This window comes from Sorex fumeus, unplaced genomic scaffold (assembly GCF_029834395.1).
Source record: "Sorex fumeus unplaced genomic scaffold, SorFum_2.1 ptg000063l, whole genome shotgun sequence".
Lineage (NCBI taxonomy): Eukaryota > Metazoa > Chordata > Mammalia > Eulipotyphla > Soricidae > Sorex > Sorex fumeus.
In genome coordinates this window covers 54559288-54574994 of record NW_026606120.1, presented here as the reverse complement: position 1 = coordinate 54574994, position 15707 = coordinate 54559288, and the positions used below count along the sequence as shown (strand labels likewise).

General features: G+C 41.5%; 1 protein-coding gene across 1 annotated transcript in view; it reads right to left on the bottom strand.

The window, feature by feature from the left end:
* Positions 1-15707, bottom strand: part of AP2B1 (adaptor related protein complex 2 subunit beta 1) — a 156598-nt gene that overhangs the window by 41610 nt on the left and 99281 nt on the right. The window contains exon 17 of the mRNA XM_056127620.1: positions 11082-11227. Coding sequence (XP_055983595.1) covers positions 11082-11227 — 146 coding nt within the window. The remainder of the gene's footprint in view (positions 1-11081; positions 11228-15707) is intronic.

Below are 15707 nucleotides of genomic sequence, written 5' to 3'. Positions count from 1 at the left end.
AAACACAGTAACAAGTCTCACAATGTTACTGGGCCCGCTCCAACTAATCAATGAACCAAGGGAGGACAGTGATACAGTGTGAATAAATCTGTTTGCGGGGAGGGCATTTGCCTTGCAAATGGCCGGCCTGGGTTCAATAACTGACATCTCATATGGTCCCCCAAGCACAGCCAGGAGTAACACCTGAGCATCACTGGGTGTGACCCCAAAAAGAAAACAAATAATAGCCCTAATTTATTCAAATGTATCAAAATGACAGAGCATTTATTCAAAGTCACCCTTACCAAAAAAAAGTAGAAAAACAACAAAAAGATGCTAATTAAACAAAAAAGATGCATTAAAAAAAAAGACACTGAAAAATGATATGGTATTAAAACAAAGTTAAGAGGGGTTAGGGAAGTGGATCAAAATGTGGGAATGGGAAAAAAAATGCTTTGCACACAGGCACCCTGGGTTTGCTCTCCTGCACAGCATGGCCCCTGTGCACCAAGTCAGGAACAGCTGTTAAGCACTGCCACCTGTGCCCCATCCCTCCAAAATAATGTTAAATTAAAAATAAAACAAAATTCTGAAACTTTATATAAGTTTGGGGAAGAAAAACTCGTATCACTTGATGAGAACAAACAACACACAACTGTAAAGGAAGAAGCTGCAGAAGACATGACCAGACGACAGGAGAAGGGAAGCAAGAAAACTCGGGAAAGAGTAACTTAAATAACTCATCAGAAATGACCTAAAGTACTTGATGAACACATATGGAAAAACAACTCAAAATTTTGACAAATCAAGTTCAACAATATCTAAAAACACATTGTGATCAATTAATTTTTATCTCAGGAATACAAAACTGGCATAACATTCGAAAAAAATTAATCAGCGTAATCCAGCATAGCAAGACTAAAAAAGAACCATATGATTATTTCAATAGATGCAGAAACATATGACAAAACTTTTTATCCCTCCTCATAACAAAACTCAGCAAATGAGGGACAGATGGAGGGAACTTCCTGAACAGCCATGGAAACCTATAGCCAAAAATGCACTTAATTATCAAAAGACTGAATGTTTTTCCCTATAGAATTAGAACATGGCACAAATGCTTCCTTCTCATTACTTCTACTCCATTTAATGGAGATCCTGAACATAATCAGGCAAGAAAAATAAAAGGAAAAGGAAAAAAAAATTATCATCTCTAATAACATGTTTAGAACCAGGAAAAATTTGCAAAAAGGTTACAAGAACAAATAAATAGCTTGAGTGAAGTCATCAGACTTACATCTCATGGATGATAACCTCAGGGTGTCCCTATGTAAAACAGAAACTATGAAATACCTAAGATGACAAGAGATGCACAAGATTTGCACATAAAATTTGTAAGATGAGAGAAAAACGAAAGACCAAGACAAACGGTAAGATTCGCCATGCTGACAATCTAAAATACTCAATAATGTCTGCTATCAATCCTTCTTGCAACCTGCTATCATAACTGGATTCTCTATCAAAATCCCAGCAGCAAAGAATATAGAAGAGCAAGTTTTTGAAAAGTAAAAGTCAGTGTTTTACACTATCTGATTTCAAGATGTATTTTGAAAAAAAGTTTACTTTTTCACTTAAAAATTTACTTTCACCTAGCATGTGTGGCTGACCTCCAAGACATGGAGGATGGGTATTTTATCATTGTATAATTGAAACCCAAGCACAAAGATTTGTAAGTTTACAACTGTACCTCATAAAGTCTCACTAATAAAAACTAAAAAAAAACAAAAAAAAAAATTTACTTTCATATCGATTTCTCCGCCCCTCTCGGAGAGCCCGGCAAGCTACCGAGAGTATCTTGCCCGCACGGCAGAGCCTGGCAAGCTACCCGTGATGTGTTCAATATGCCAAACACAGTAACAACAAAGTCTCCAATGGAGATGTTACTGGGCCCGCTCGAGCAAATCGATGAACAACGGGAGGACCGTGACCGTGATCATACCATATTTGGGCTGGAGCGATAGCACAGCGGGTAGGGAGTTTGCCTTGCATACAGTCGACCTGAGTTAGATTCCTCTGCACCTCTCGGAAAGCCTGGCAAGCTACCGAGAGTATCTCACCCGTACGGCAAAGCCTGGCAAGCTCCCCATGATGTATTTGATATGCCAAATACAGTAACAACAAAGTCTCACAATGGAGACGTTACTGGGCCCGCTCGAGCAAATCGATTAACAACAGGAGGACGGGAGGACAATGCTACAGTGCTATCATACCGTATTTGGGCTGGAGCGATAGCATAGTGGGTAGGGCATTTGCTTTGCACGTGGCCGACCAGGGGTTGATTCCTCCGCCCCTCTTGGAGAGCCCGGCAAGCTACTGAGAGTATCTTGCGCTCAGGGCAAAAGCCAGGCAAGCTACCTGGGAGGTATTCGATATGCCAAAAACAGTAACAGTAAGTCTCACAATTTGTTGTGAGACGTTACTGGTGCCCACTCAAGCAAAACTGATGAACAATGGGGGGGACAGTGCTACAGTGCTACCGTATTTAAAAACTGTCTCTAAATTCTAAAACTAAATTTAGAGATAAAATGATAAAATTTCTATTAAAATTATTTTTTGGTGATTGGACCACACCCAGTGGTACTCAGGGGTTACTCCTGACTCAGCGCTTAGGAATTACCCCAGTGGGCTTGGGGAACCATATAGGATCATGGGTATCACGTGGGTTGGCCGTGTGCAAGGCAGGCATTCTACCTACTGTACTATCTTGTGGCCCGGGTTATTAAATTTTTTAATTTTTTTTTTGGGTGGGTTACACCAGGCGATGCAACCCCAGTTACACCAGTAACAGGGGTTACTCCTGGCTCTGCACTCAGAATTACTCCTGGCGGTGCTCAAGGGACCATATGGGATGCTGGGTATCGAACCCGGGTTGGCCGCGTGCAAGGCAAACGCCCTACCCACTGTGCTATCACTCCAGCTCCCAATTTTTTAATTTTTATTTTTTAAAATATCTGGTGCTGGTGCAACAGTACAGTGGGTACTGTGTTTGCTTTGCATGTGGCCAACCCGGGTTCGATCACACCTCCAGGAGTGATCCCTGAGCACTGTCAGGCACGGTCCCTCTCTGACAACCCCCAATTTTTTTTTTTTTAATGTAGGAGCATCCTCTACCCAGATCCTCCAAATTCCAGTAGGCGGGGGTCACACCCACCAACTAGCCCCCTGACGCTGTGTAATCCCATCAAGGGCCAAGACTCAGAGACTATAAAACGCAGCTCCTGGAAGCGCACGGCCGCAAATGTGGCTGCGCGACATCTTATTATCTCACTTCTACTTTGGACAAACTGGCAGGCTACTGAATGTAACCTGCCCACATGGCAGAGTCTGGCAAACTCCCTGTGGCATACCCAATATGCCAAATACTAGTAACAATGATGGATCTCATTCTCCTAAAGAGCCTTGAATATGGCACTTTCTTAAAAATCTCAGGGCTAGGATGAAGGAGACGTTACTGGGGCCTGCTCGAGGCAATCGACGAATAACAGGATGGTCATGATCGTGAATATAGGAGTACTGCTATTTATTCAGCCACTAGCTTAGCTGATTGAATTGTGCATGAACTCCACCATACTTTTATTTGTTTTCATTTTTTATATTTTTATTTATTGAATCACTGTGAGCGCAGTTACAAAGCTTTTGGGTTTAAGTCTCGGTGATACTATAAAACACCTGTACCTTCACCAGTGCCCATTCTCCACCCCCAACAACCCCAGTATACCCCCATCCCACACCCTCCCACTACCTGTGGGGCAGATGATTTCCACATTACTCTCTCTCTCTACTTTGATTACATTCAATATTTTGACACTAGACCCACCATTATTATTTGGGATTTTACCCAACACTCAGATCTGCTGAAAAGGCAACACTAGACAATTTGTTTTCTATTGCTGGTTATGAATAACATATGGTGTGGCGTGGCTGCAGTAGTGGCCGCGTGATTTTGGAATTTTGAAAGTTTTAACACTTAAATCTGGAGGGATTTCTGCCAAAACCTGCAGGGTTCCGAGATTTGTTCCTGAGTCTCTGGGACTCAAGTCTCATTAAGCAACTTGATCACGAGCCAGAAGGCCGTTCATGGGCAGCAACTCGGGGTTTTATTGGGATGGGGAGGAAAGGGTCAGCTCCATCCCCATCCCGTGAGGCCCTGCATGTCTCGTCACTGAGGGCCCAAACCTGACTGCCCAATGGCCTCTGGAGGATGGTGGCCACCAAGCTGCCTAGGGAGAGCAGGTGGAAGGACAATACCCTTTTCCCCCTGGGGTGGCCTGGTGACAGTAACTTACTGTGGGGTCCGGACGCATTTCTGCCAAAAGTCATTGGGTTCCGAGATTAGTTTCGGAGTCTCTGGGATCACGGCCGTTAAGCAGCTTGATCAGGAGCCAGAGAGGCTGTTTGTGGGTGGCGACTTGGGGTCTCACTGGGGTGGGGAGGAAAGGGCTGGCTCCACCCCCATCCCATGAGGCTCCACGTATCTTGTCACTGAGGGCCGAAACCTGACTGCCCAATGGCCTCTAGAGGATGGCAGCCACCGAGCTGCCTAGGGGCAGCAGGCGGAGGGACAGCATCCTTTCAACCCTGGGGTGGCCCGGCTACAGTAACCTACTGTGCAACCCCCCCCCCCCCCCGATTTTTTAAGTCTTTTAACTATAGATCAGGTACTATTTCTTAGGACACAAAAGGTATGTGATAACAAGTAAAAGTTCTTCAAAACCCTTACAGCTTGAAAGACAGTATTTAAAGGCAAGCCAGAGACTGGGGAACTAGTTTTAGTTCTTATTATCTGACATACGAAATGTAGACACAGAACATACAAAAACCTGTTCTCATATGATATTTACTTTGGGGGGCAGGGGGCCACATCCAGCGTTATTAAAGGGTCACTCCTGGCTCTGCACTCAGGAATTACTCCTGGTGGTGCTTGGGGGACCATATGGGATGCTGGGGATTGAACACAGGTCAGCCACATGCAAGGCAAAGGCCCCTTTACACTGTGCTATAGCTTTGACTCTTGATATGATCTTTTTAACATATAAGAGGGGCTGAAGAGAAAGCTCAAAAGGCTGGAGAACATGCTTTGCATGCTGGAACCCTGGGTTTGGTTACTACATGGTTCCCTAAGCACTGTTGGGTGGGATCTCAGAGCAGTGATCCAAGTAGCCCCTAGCCTTACCAGTTACGGCACAAAACCCAAACCAAAGGAAAGCAAACTTTCAGATAAGTTGAAGGGCTGGAGTACATGCTTTACATGCAGGAGGCCCTTTGTTTCAAACCCTGGAACAGTGTGGTCCCTCAAATATCACCAGGAGCAATCCACGAGCACTGTTGGGTATGGCCAATATACTAAAAAATAATTTTTCCCCAGTAAACACAAAAAAGGTAAGCTTTGAGCAGATACTTCCCTAAAGACGTAAGGATGACCAATAAGCTATACATTAAAAAGCCTCAGTAACAAGGTGAGGAGGGGGCCCTAAGACATTGATGGAAGGAAATGAGCCCTATAGTGGAGGCTTTGGTGCTGGGATATTGTGTGCATAAAATCTTTCCAGTGACAATATTGTAAAACTGTAAATCATGGTGGCTAAAAAAAAAAAAATGTACAATTTCAAAAAAAAGTTCAAGAACATTTGTCATTAGCCATCAGGGAAATGTTAAGAATGGCTTAAATTGGAGGCTGGACCAAAATGGTGGTAAAACAAAAACAAAAACACACAAACAAACAAAAACAAATACATATGGAACACTTTCCTCTAAAGAAAACTTTTTGATAATTTTTAGTCAATTATTGATAATGAGGCAATAAAAAATAAATTACTTAGCATCTACCTTTTGCACAGGCTAGGGTGTTGGTGGGAAAACTTGAAATAATGGTGGTGGAAAGGTGTAATGGTGGTAGGGTTAGTGTTGAAATATTAAATGTAAGTTATTACTGTGAACAACTCCTTGAAAATAAAATTTAAAAAAATGATTTGTGGAAAAAAATTTGGAAAAAAAAACCCAAAACAACAGTGCCATAGCCATAACCTTGAAATTTTACTTTCACAAACCTAATGTGGAAGCTTTAAACTAAGCTTGGCAAGATATTCAAGGCCAGAATTTACAGCAGGTGTAGTAGCCCCTGGCCAGCTGGCAGGGTGCCGGATCCCTTTCAGAATGGGAAGTCGCTGGCAGGCAAACTCCACCATGAATAACATCTGCCTGCCACAGGCCAAACAAAAGCAGAACCTCCTAATCGCTTCAGACTGAGTGCAGCAATCAATGCCTTGAGTCAGAAAATAAACATTTTACAGGGAATATAGAAAGCTGGCAATAGACCTACCATTGCCTGCTGTGTATGCATTCAGCACTAGGATGAACAACCAAACATTTGCCTAGGCCTGGTAAAAAAAACTTAGGGTCAGACTATTGGATGCTTCCCAGGTTGGTTTCTGGCTGACAAATATCTAGGGCAGACAAATACAAATAACCTAGCAGACATCAGGTATGTTTGGAGTTACAGGTGCTCTCCAGTGCTTCTGACCATGAGTTTATATTTGCTGCCTAAATTTGTGAGCTATTAACATCATAGTCACTGTCAGGCACCAGCAATTAAGGATTATGGGAATGCACTGGCCAGTCTATACTCAGAAATGCAGTGGATGTAGTAGGTTTATGCTGCAAACTCCCAGGTGCAGTCCAGAGCAACACAAAGTTAGTACTAGGCTCTGGGTGGTATTAGCAAGCATAAACTGCATTGCCACCAGCCTGCACAAAATCAGATTCTCATCCTTAGAACTTTCATTGCATGAGATGCAATGAGGAAGTGGAAGAATTTGCTGACATTTAATGAATGAATGGATAAAAACAAAAGTCTGGGACACACCTGGAGTGTTTAAGAGCTCTCTACACTCTGATAAGACTTCAAGAAGAAAACAGTAATAATCCACATAATTGAGGAAAACAATAAAAGAGAGCTTCAACATGGAAAGAGAAAGCATAACAAAATTTAATCAGGGGGCTGGAGCGATAGCACAGCGGGTAGGGCGTTTGCCTTGCACATGGCTGACCCGGGTTCAAATTTCAGTATCCCATATGGTCCCCAGAGCACTGCCAGTAATGATTGCTGAGTGCCTGAGTGCAGAGCCAGGTGTGACCCAAAAAGAAAGAAAAAAAATTAATCAGGAATCACTGTACTGAATCACAAGTAGGTGAAACTAAAAAATGATAGAGGAACTCAGTAGGAGAATGACAGATGCCAAAGAATAAATTTGCTTGCTTGATGATCATTACATGAAAGCATCAGAAAAGAACAGAAGGAAAAAACAATGAAGAAAGCATAAAAGACCTGTGGGAAAACATCAAGAGGAGTGACATCTACATCATAGGGATTCTAATAAAGAAGAGAATGAGAAGGAATTATTGGTTGAAAAAATAACGGTGAACTTTTCAAACCTGAGAATAGAGTCATACCTAAAAACCAATTAAGCCCAAATAATTCTAAACAAAACAAACCCAATAGAAAAACATTAAGATCTGGGGTTAGATAGAGTGCAGGGCGCTTTCCTTGCACATGTCCAAGTTGGGTTTAATTCCTGGCATCCCTTAATCCCTTATGGTCCCCAGAGAACTGCCAGGAGTGATGCCTGAGCAGAGCCAAAAGGAAGCATTGAATACATCGGGGGATGTATACCCCCATCCCTCTCCTGGAGCATAGCCAGGCAGGTTCTGGGTTGAACTTCTGACCTGGTTGGCTAAGAATCATTGGGAATGGTCCCCAGGATTCCTAAATATTACTTGGAGGGTCCCACCTGCAAAAAACCAAACATATCATTTTTAAATTTTTTTTTATTAAGTGATTAAGTGATTTATTAATGAGTCACCATGAGGTACAGTTACAGTCTTACAAACTTTCGTGCTTGCTTTTCAGTCATACAATGGTCGAGCACCCATCCCTCCACCAGTGCCCATTTTCCACCACCAATGGTTCCAGCATCCCTCCCACCACCCCGACCCATCCCCTCCACCCACCCTGCCCCCGTGGCAAGGCATTCTCTTTTGCTCTCTCTTTTTGGATGTTGTGGTTTGCAGCAGAGGCATTAAGTGGCCATAATGTTTGGTCTATAGTCTACTTTCAGCATGCATCTCCCATCCTGAGCGGGCCCTCCTAGCACCTTTTACTTGGTGGTCCCTTCTCTATCTGAGCTGCCTTTTCCTCCAGAGAAAGCATATTATTTTTATTGTCTTGATTTTTGGACCAGAGTCAGCAGTGCTCAGGGTTTATGACTCTGTATTCAGGGATTGCCTCTGGTGGCGTGGGGTGAGAAGTGGAGGTATATGCAGTGTCAGGGACTGAGTGAGGGTTGGTCACATGCAAGGCGAGTGTCTTAACTACCTTGTGCTATTTCTCTGGCCCCAAGATTTTCAGTCTTATTTTACAAAGCAGGGCTGGGGTTTGGGTCACACTTGATGGTGCTCAGGGCTTATTATTGCTGGCTCTGTGCACAGAAAACCATATGCATGCCAGGGAATGAACCAGGGTTTCGGGCATGCAAGGCAAGCATCTTAATCCTTACCATCTCCCTAGTCCTGTTACTACTTTTTTTTTTCTTTTTGGGTTACACCTGGCGATGCAAAGGGGTTACTCCTGGCTCTGCACTCAGGAGTGACTCCTGGTGGTTGTCAGGGGACCATATGGGATGCTGGGAATTGAACTCGGGTTGGCTGCGTGCAAGGCAAACGCCCTACCCGTTGTGCTATCTCTCCAGCCCCGTGTTATTACTTTTTATAGGGACCACTCGAAGCAGTGCTCAGGGGTTCTTGGGGAAGCACCTACTGATGACTGCCTAATATTTTGGCACTTCAGCCTGGTGCTGCTAGTGGGTTACCAAGCCCAGCAATGCTGATGGTCACGTGCTTAGGATCAAACACAGGATCTCATCTATGCTAGCCATGTGCTCTACTACCATTTTAATTATATCCACAGCCCACACAAGCATTTTTTGAGGACTCCACTAGAAAACATCCAGGAAATGATGGTGAAAATTTATAAAAGATTGGAAATAAACCACCCCAAACAAAATAAAGATGAGGACAAAAGTGAAAGAATGAAATTAAGAAATTATGCAATTCAGAAAAACGAGAGCAAAGATGGGGCTGGAGAGATAGAACAATGGGTAAAGTGCTTGCTTTGCACCCCACTGATCCAGGTTCAATATCAGCACCCCATATGATCTCCTAAGCACTGCCAGGATGACACCTGAGCAGAGAGCCAGGAGTAAGTCCTGAACACGACCAGGAATGGCGCCACAAAAACAAAACAAAATACCAAAAAATAAAAAGTACAACTAACTTAAAAGGGGAGAAGACATATATTACAGCAGGAAATCAAGTTCTCAATTTCTCCAAAGTGGGAAATATCAGTAGGGGAGTGGTGGTGGAGGAATGCTAGAGTAAGCCACGGTGCAGCCACAGCAGTAATCTTGAGTGTGTGTGTGTGTAAACAGGTAGATTTCTAGAATGGTGCGAAGTTTTTTGGGGTAGGGAAGGGTGTCTGAAAAAATGCAAGCCAAGTAAGTTAAAAAGCTCTGCAACAGACTAAAGAATTCAGATACCAATGGTATAGCAGAAAAATTATTGTAACTATCAAAATAAAATAAGTTTTTCTGACTATTAGACTATTTACCAAGGAAAAAAGGAAATAGAAATGAAGATATGAAGGAAGTTAGGCAGACTGCTTTGGTTTTGTTTTGGGGCCATACCTGGTAATGCTTAGGGGTTACTCCTTTCTCTGCACTAAGGAATCATCTTAGTGATGCTCAGGGGATCATATGGGATGTTACGGATCCAACCCAGGTCAGCTGTAGGCAAGGTAAGTTGCCCTACCCGCTGTTCTATCACTTAGACCCTCTGCAGATTGCTTTTATTACAGTCTGGGCCTTTAATGTACGCAATTTCAAGAATGGTTAGAAATAGAACTGGTCTTGACAGAAATAGATTTTCTGTACAGTTAAGTGATTTCTAGCATGTCAAACTCTTGAGTTGAGGGTACAAATTATTTCTAGATGATTAGAAATAAGACAGGAACTGATGCAAACTGCCATTGGCAAATTTCATTAAATCTGTTCTAAGGTTCAATTATTACTTGGTGAAATTTGAAAATCTTGTATTTATGAACAAATGGATCAACCATAAAAGTCTGTTTTCCGAACCCAAAATTTAACAAAAACCTGTGATGTTTTAGAAATAGAGGTATATTAGCCTTTTATTTAACAGCAATAGTAATATTGTCAGTCTATAAATGATAATTTGGTTAACCAGTACCATAACTACCTTTTGATTTTTCTATGAACCTATATACAACATACTTTCTGGGTCATGCATAAAGTGTTCAGGGATCATTCCTAGCAGGGTTCGGGGAACAGATGCAGTGCTGGGGACTGAACCTGGGTAGGCCGAGTGCAAGGCAAGGCGCCTGACCCATTGTACTAGTCCCTGAGCCCTGTATATTAATTTTTTTCCCCTGCCAAAATGTGAGTTTTGAACATTCATTGGTTTGGTTGACCAACCTAGTCACAGGACTTAGGAATGGACTTAGGAACACACATAGGCTAAACAATAACCTGTTGAATGAAAAAAGTGCAAGAGCAAAAACTGTTTCAGTAAGAGCACTCTAGTCCTAAAGTTTTTCAAGAATGCTTAGTTCCAGTTTCCTTTATATGGATGAGTTTTCCAATGAATCCGCTAGGTTTTAAATAGCTGAAGACAGGATGGAATGATAGTACAATGGGTAGGGCACTTATCTTGCACACGGTTGACCCAGGTTCAATTTCTGAGACTCCACAGAGTCTCCTGTGCCCTGCCAGGAGTGATCCCTGAGCACAGATCTAGGACTAAGCACAGCTTAGTGTGACCCCAAACCAAAGTAAATAGTTTAAGTAGATAACTGAATACATCTTAAGAGCCAAAGTTCACTTGACAGTCTGGGTCTGCCAAAATGAGACTTTTGCTCATTGCTGAATGAACATTCTCATGCTGGATATTGTCTCAGGATTAAGATCTCTTACCTGTTCTTGTTAAACTGGATTGCAAAGTCTGTCATGTGTTGTAGAGCTTTGTTGGTGAAGTTCATTTCCATATAGATGTGCCCTTGGCGGTGAGTAAATGTTCCTGAAATTTCCAAGCCTTTAGCCTTTACTGCAGGCAGCCAGACCTGAAACACAGTATAAAGTCCAATAGAACCAGACAGGATTTATTTCAATGCTATTTGTTTTTGAATAAGGAAAGATGAAGTGAAGATTTCAGTTCCTTAGGCAGTTATGGAGATTTTTATCATAAATACCAAGTCAAATGCAAAAGGCTCAGGATAAAGTCATGCTTTCTGAATTTTGATATCATTCTTATTTATTTAAAGCTCCCTCACTCTCTACATTCCCTACCACCAAACAGTCTATGGGAATCCTGGCCTCTCCTCCCTCCACTGTTCTACTTGGTAATTTTACTGCCTTTTGAGGACAGCATATACACATGCAGAAAAAGAAAAATTTCAATGAGTATAATGTGGTTTCAGTTTAAGTAGTTTTGGTATAGGCTTAAATAAACTGAATCTACAAATGAAAAGAAGTCTGTAATCTATAAACACATTTTTTTCAACTTATTTTTATAGCTACCCACCCTTCTATAGGATAGATATGCTACCATTTAATCAGTTTTCTATGAAATAACGTTTGGTTTGTTTCCAATCTTTACCTTAAATGTCTCAATAAGTAACCTGGTGCATATACCATTTCATAATTTTGTCACATATCTTCAGAATAGATTTCTAGAAGTGGCAACGCAGGGATAAAGGATAAATTTATAAACAAAACTTTGCTAAGTTTCTAGTCCAAATAGGGTTGTGCCTTTTTACATTCCCAGCAGAAATATATAAGAATTCTTCTTTCTTAATGAGTGTAATATCAAACTTTTGGATTTTTGCCAATCTGATAAAATGACTAATAGAATCTTGGCAGAGTTTATACTTAATATAGATTTAGATTATGAGTGCAGTGAGCATCCTCTGCAAATGTTTGAGGGATGCTATCATTTATTATTCTTTCAGCTGTTCATCCTTTTACCTATTTTCTACATTGAGTTATTAGTTTTATTTTTAGAAAATATTTTAGAGGGTTTTCATATATCAAGGATATAAAGTTTTTTCTCTATGGTATAATACAACAAATATCCTATGTGTCTTTTTTTACATTTTTTTGTAATTTTCTTCAAATAAGTTTGTACTGAGTTTCATGGCATGTTTTGGTAATAATAGATCTTATATTTAATCTGTAATATTTATTAATAACTATACTGATTTTAGATTTTGATGGCTTGATGAGGTTTTTATAATCCTAGGTGTTAATGAATTATTCGTGCTTCTCTAATACATGCTCAGGCATGCATTTCATTTATTTGTATTTTAAACTTATTTTCTTGCCACGCCAGAGACTGAACCTAGGGCTTTAGACATATAAAGTGCTCCACAGCTGAGCTACATTCCCAGTCCAGGCATATATTTATCCTAATTATTTGTATGGAGAGATTTAAAGATTCTATTACCAATACCAAAGTCATTATCATAGTCTCAAAGATCATGTTTTAAACAGAATACCAAAAAGTCAGTGGATGATTAAGAATAAACTCAGTCACACCCAAGACAAAAAAGGAAAATAAAATAAAATGGTAAGATATAATTTGTCAATTACAGAACAAAAATTTCAGAATATCGGGGCTGGAGAGATAGCACAGCGGGTACGGCGTTTGCCTTGCACGCGGCTGACCCGGGTTCGATTCCCAGCATCCCATATGGTCCCCTGAGCACCACCAGGAATAACTCCTGAGTGCAGATCCAGGAGTAAGCCCTGTGCATCGCCGGGTGTGACCCAAAAAGAAAAAAAAAAATTTCAGAATATCAACAATAAGGAGAATATATAAAAAACCTGACAGTCTGTTCTTGGGAAAGTAATCTGATATCCTATTTTCTTGGGAGGGCAAGTTGGTAACTTTTTTTTAATTAGTTGTATGATCTTTTTTTGGTAGTCACTTTTGTTTTGTTTTGTTTTGTTGGGGGGTCCATAACCAGTGATGCTCAGGGGTAATTCCTGACTCTGGGCTCAGGAATTCCTGCTGCCAGTGCTTGGGTGACCATATGGGGTTAAGGGATCAAGTCTGGTCAGCTGCACACAAGGCAAATGCCTTACCTCCTGCACTGTCTCTCTGGCCCTAGTGACATTTGTTTTTACATGTTTAAGGGCACAGAGGAACAGATCAGTGGCTCAGAACTCCTGCCTTGTGGGCCTAAGGGAGTGTGATCCAGGCAGCTGGGCCGTGTGAGCCTGGAAGAGTTGTCTGTGTTTCCCAGTGTCCAGGTGACTTGCAGTCATGCCACAGCCAGGTGCATATAAGCATGCAATAAAGGGGTGTGATCCCTGACAAGTATCTTTGTGAGCACTGTAGGGACTGCTGGTAAGCACTACAATCAGAAAGGTACATGCACACAACCCGGGCATGCTTTGCATGCACGGGCCCAGTTGGATCTGCAACACTGTGTCGGTCCCCGACCACCCCTTACTTACAGCTGGGTACAGCTTTGGAGATCCTAGATCCTTGCTGCTACATATGGTCCCAGTGAACCCTGGAACCACAGGGCCTGAATAAAGTATGATATCCTTGGGTCTTAATATTGAACCAGCTGGCCCAGCTGGTAAAGTACAGCTTGGAGTGGCGCCCAGGGCCCCTGAACACGGCTTGGGGAGGTCCCTGACCGGAAGAAGAATGTGACACCTGGTAAGCATGTGTGTTGTACCAACCTGATGTGTGGCCTCCAGCAAGTACCACAAATAATATGAGTACCAATCATCAACAGTAATGGAGAGAGAGGGGTGGGGAACAAAAAAAAATGGGGGAAAAAGTCTGAATGATACAGCAAATTTCAATCATACCCTATAGGTATACTTGCAAAAATATGCCAGGATATACATATATAAGAATATTCACTATAGCATCATATTAGCAAAAAATGGGGATGGGTAATAGAGGCAATGAGTAACTTAAATGTTCATCAACACTGTATCTATGATATAGTGGACATGGACAATCAAAGTAAGTGTGATACAGAGCTGGAGCAATAGCACAGCGGGTAGGGCATTTACCTTGCACGCAGCCAACCCAGGTTCAATTCCCCACATCCCATATGGTCCCCCGAGCACTGCCAGGAGTAATTCCTGAGTGCATGAACCAGGAATAACCCCTGGTTAATAAAAAAGAAAAAAAAAAAGCGTGATAGTGAAAAGGAAATTACAGACCTGTCTATCCCATTCATATAATATTTTTAAAGAATATAAACATACAATTATATAGGGATCTTTCCTTTTTATTCTGAAAGGACACATAAGTAGGTTAATAGTATCTATAGAGAAGTAGAAGTATAGGAAGACTTATTTTTTCATTCTTTATGTTTTATATTATTCCACCTTATATTTCTATCATCTATATTCTTTTTTGCTTTTTTGGGTCACACCCGGTGATGCACAGGAGTTACTCTTGGTTCATGCACTCAGGAATCACTCCTGGTGGTGCTCGGGGGACCATATGGGATGCTAGGAATCGAACCTGGGTTGTCTGCGTGGAAGGCAAATGCCCTACTGCTGTGCTATGCTCCAGCCCCTATCATCTATATTCTTAACAGATCAAAAACAGTATTTGTGGTTGTTTAACTTCATCTCCTTTTTAAAAATTACTTCTTTAGGGTGGCTAAGTTTATTCTTATGCTTATCACTCACTGATTCTCTGGTATTCTGAGATGTGAGAATAGTTCATGATTTCTATATTATTCCTAAATTACTGTCACTTGTAATGTTAGCAATTATTAGTTATGGTACTAGGCTAACATTAAGTAACAAATTTGCCAACAGGGGTAGTACACAAATAAATCTTATAATCAATAATCAAAGATCTATGGGGAATAATATACAACATTATATATAATTACAACAAAGCTACTGAGTACTACCAAAGCATTATGCCCTTGATTGCTTGGCTTTTTTGTTTCTTGGTTTGTTTTTTGGCTTTTGGTTTTGGTTTGCGGGCCACACCTGGTGATACTCAGGGCTTACTCCTGGCCCTGCATTCAGGAGTCACTCCTGGTAGGGATTTGAGGGATTTGGCATTAGGGTGCCAGTGACTGAACTCAACTAGACCAAGTGTAAGGCAAATGCCCTTCCCATTGTACTACAGCTCCACTACCATGGTTGTTTTAAATCTTATTTTTGGTAATTCTATAGAAAGCTTTTTATATAGTTGCCACTCCTGGAAGTACCTGGCTTCTTTCTCTGCACCTGGGATCCACAGCACTCCTCCACCTGCCATTGCTGAGTTAGATGCAAGCCGAATTTGGTTGAGAATTCAAGAAGTAACCAGTCAAGCTGTCCTCAGAAAAGCAAGATCATAAGAAGCCTAGCCTGACACTAGTCCCTAAGTCTGTAATCAGCTTCATTTACAACTTATCCTTTTGAATTTCAAGCCAAACAAGGCTGAGACTAGAATACCACCAACGACAAAAACCTAACTTAGAACTCTAAAAAGGCTCCCTAAAATCTACAGAAATGAATCTGTGAACAGCTCTCTGGTATCCATATGTAAAACCCAAGAAAAATGGG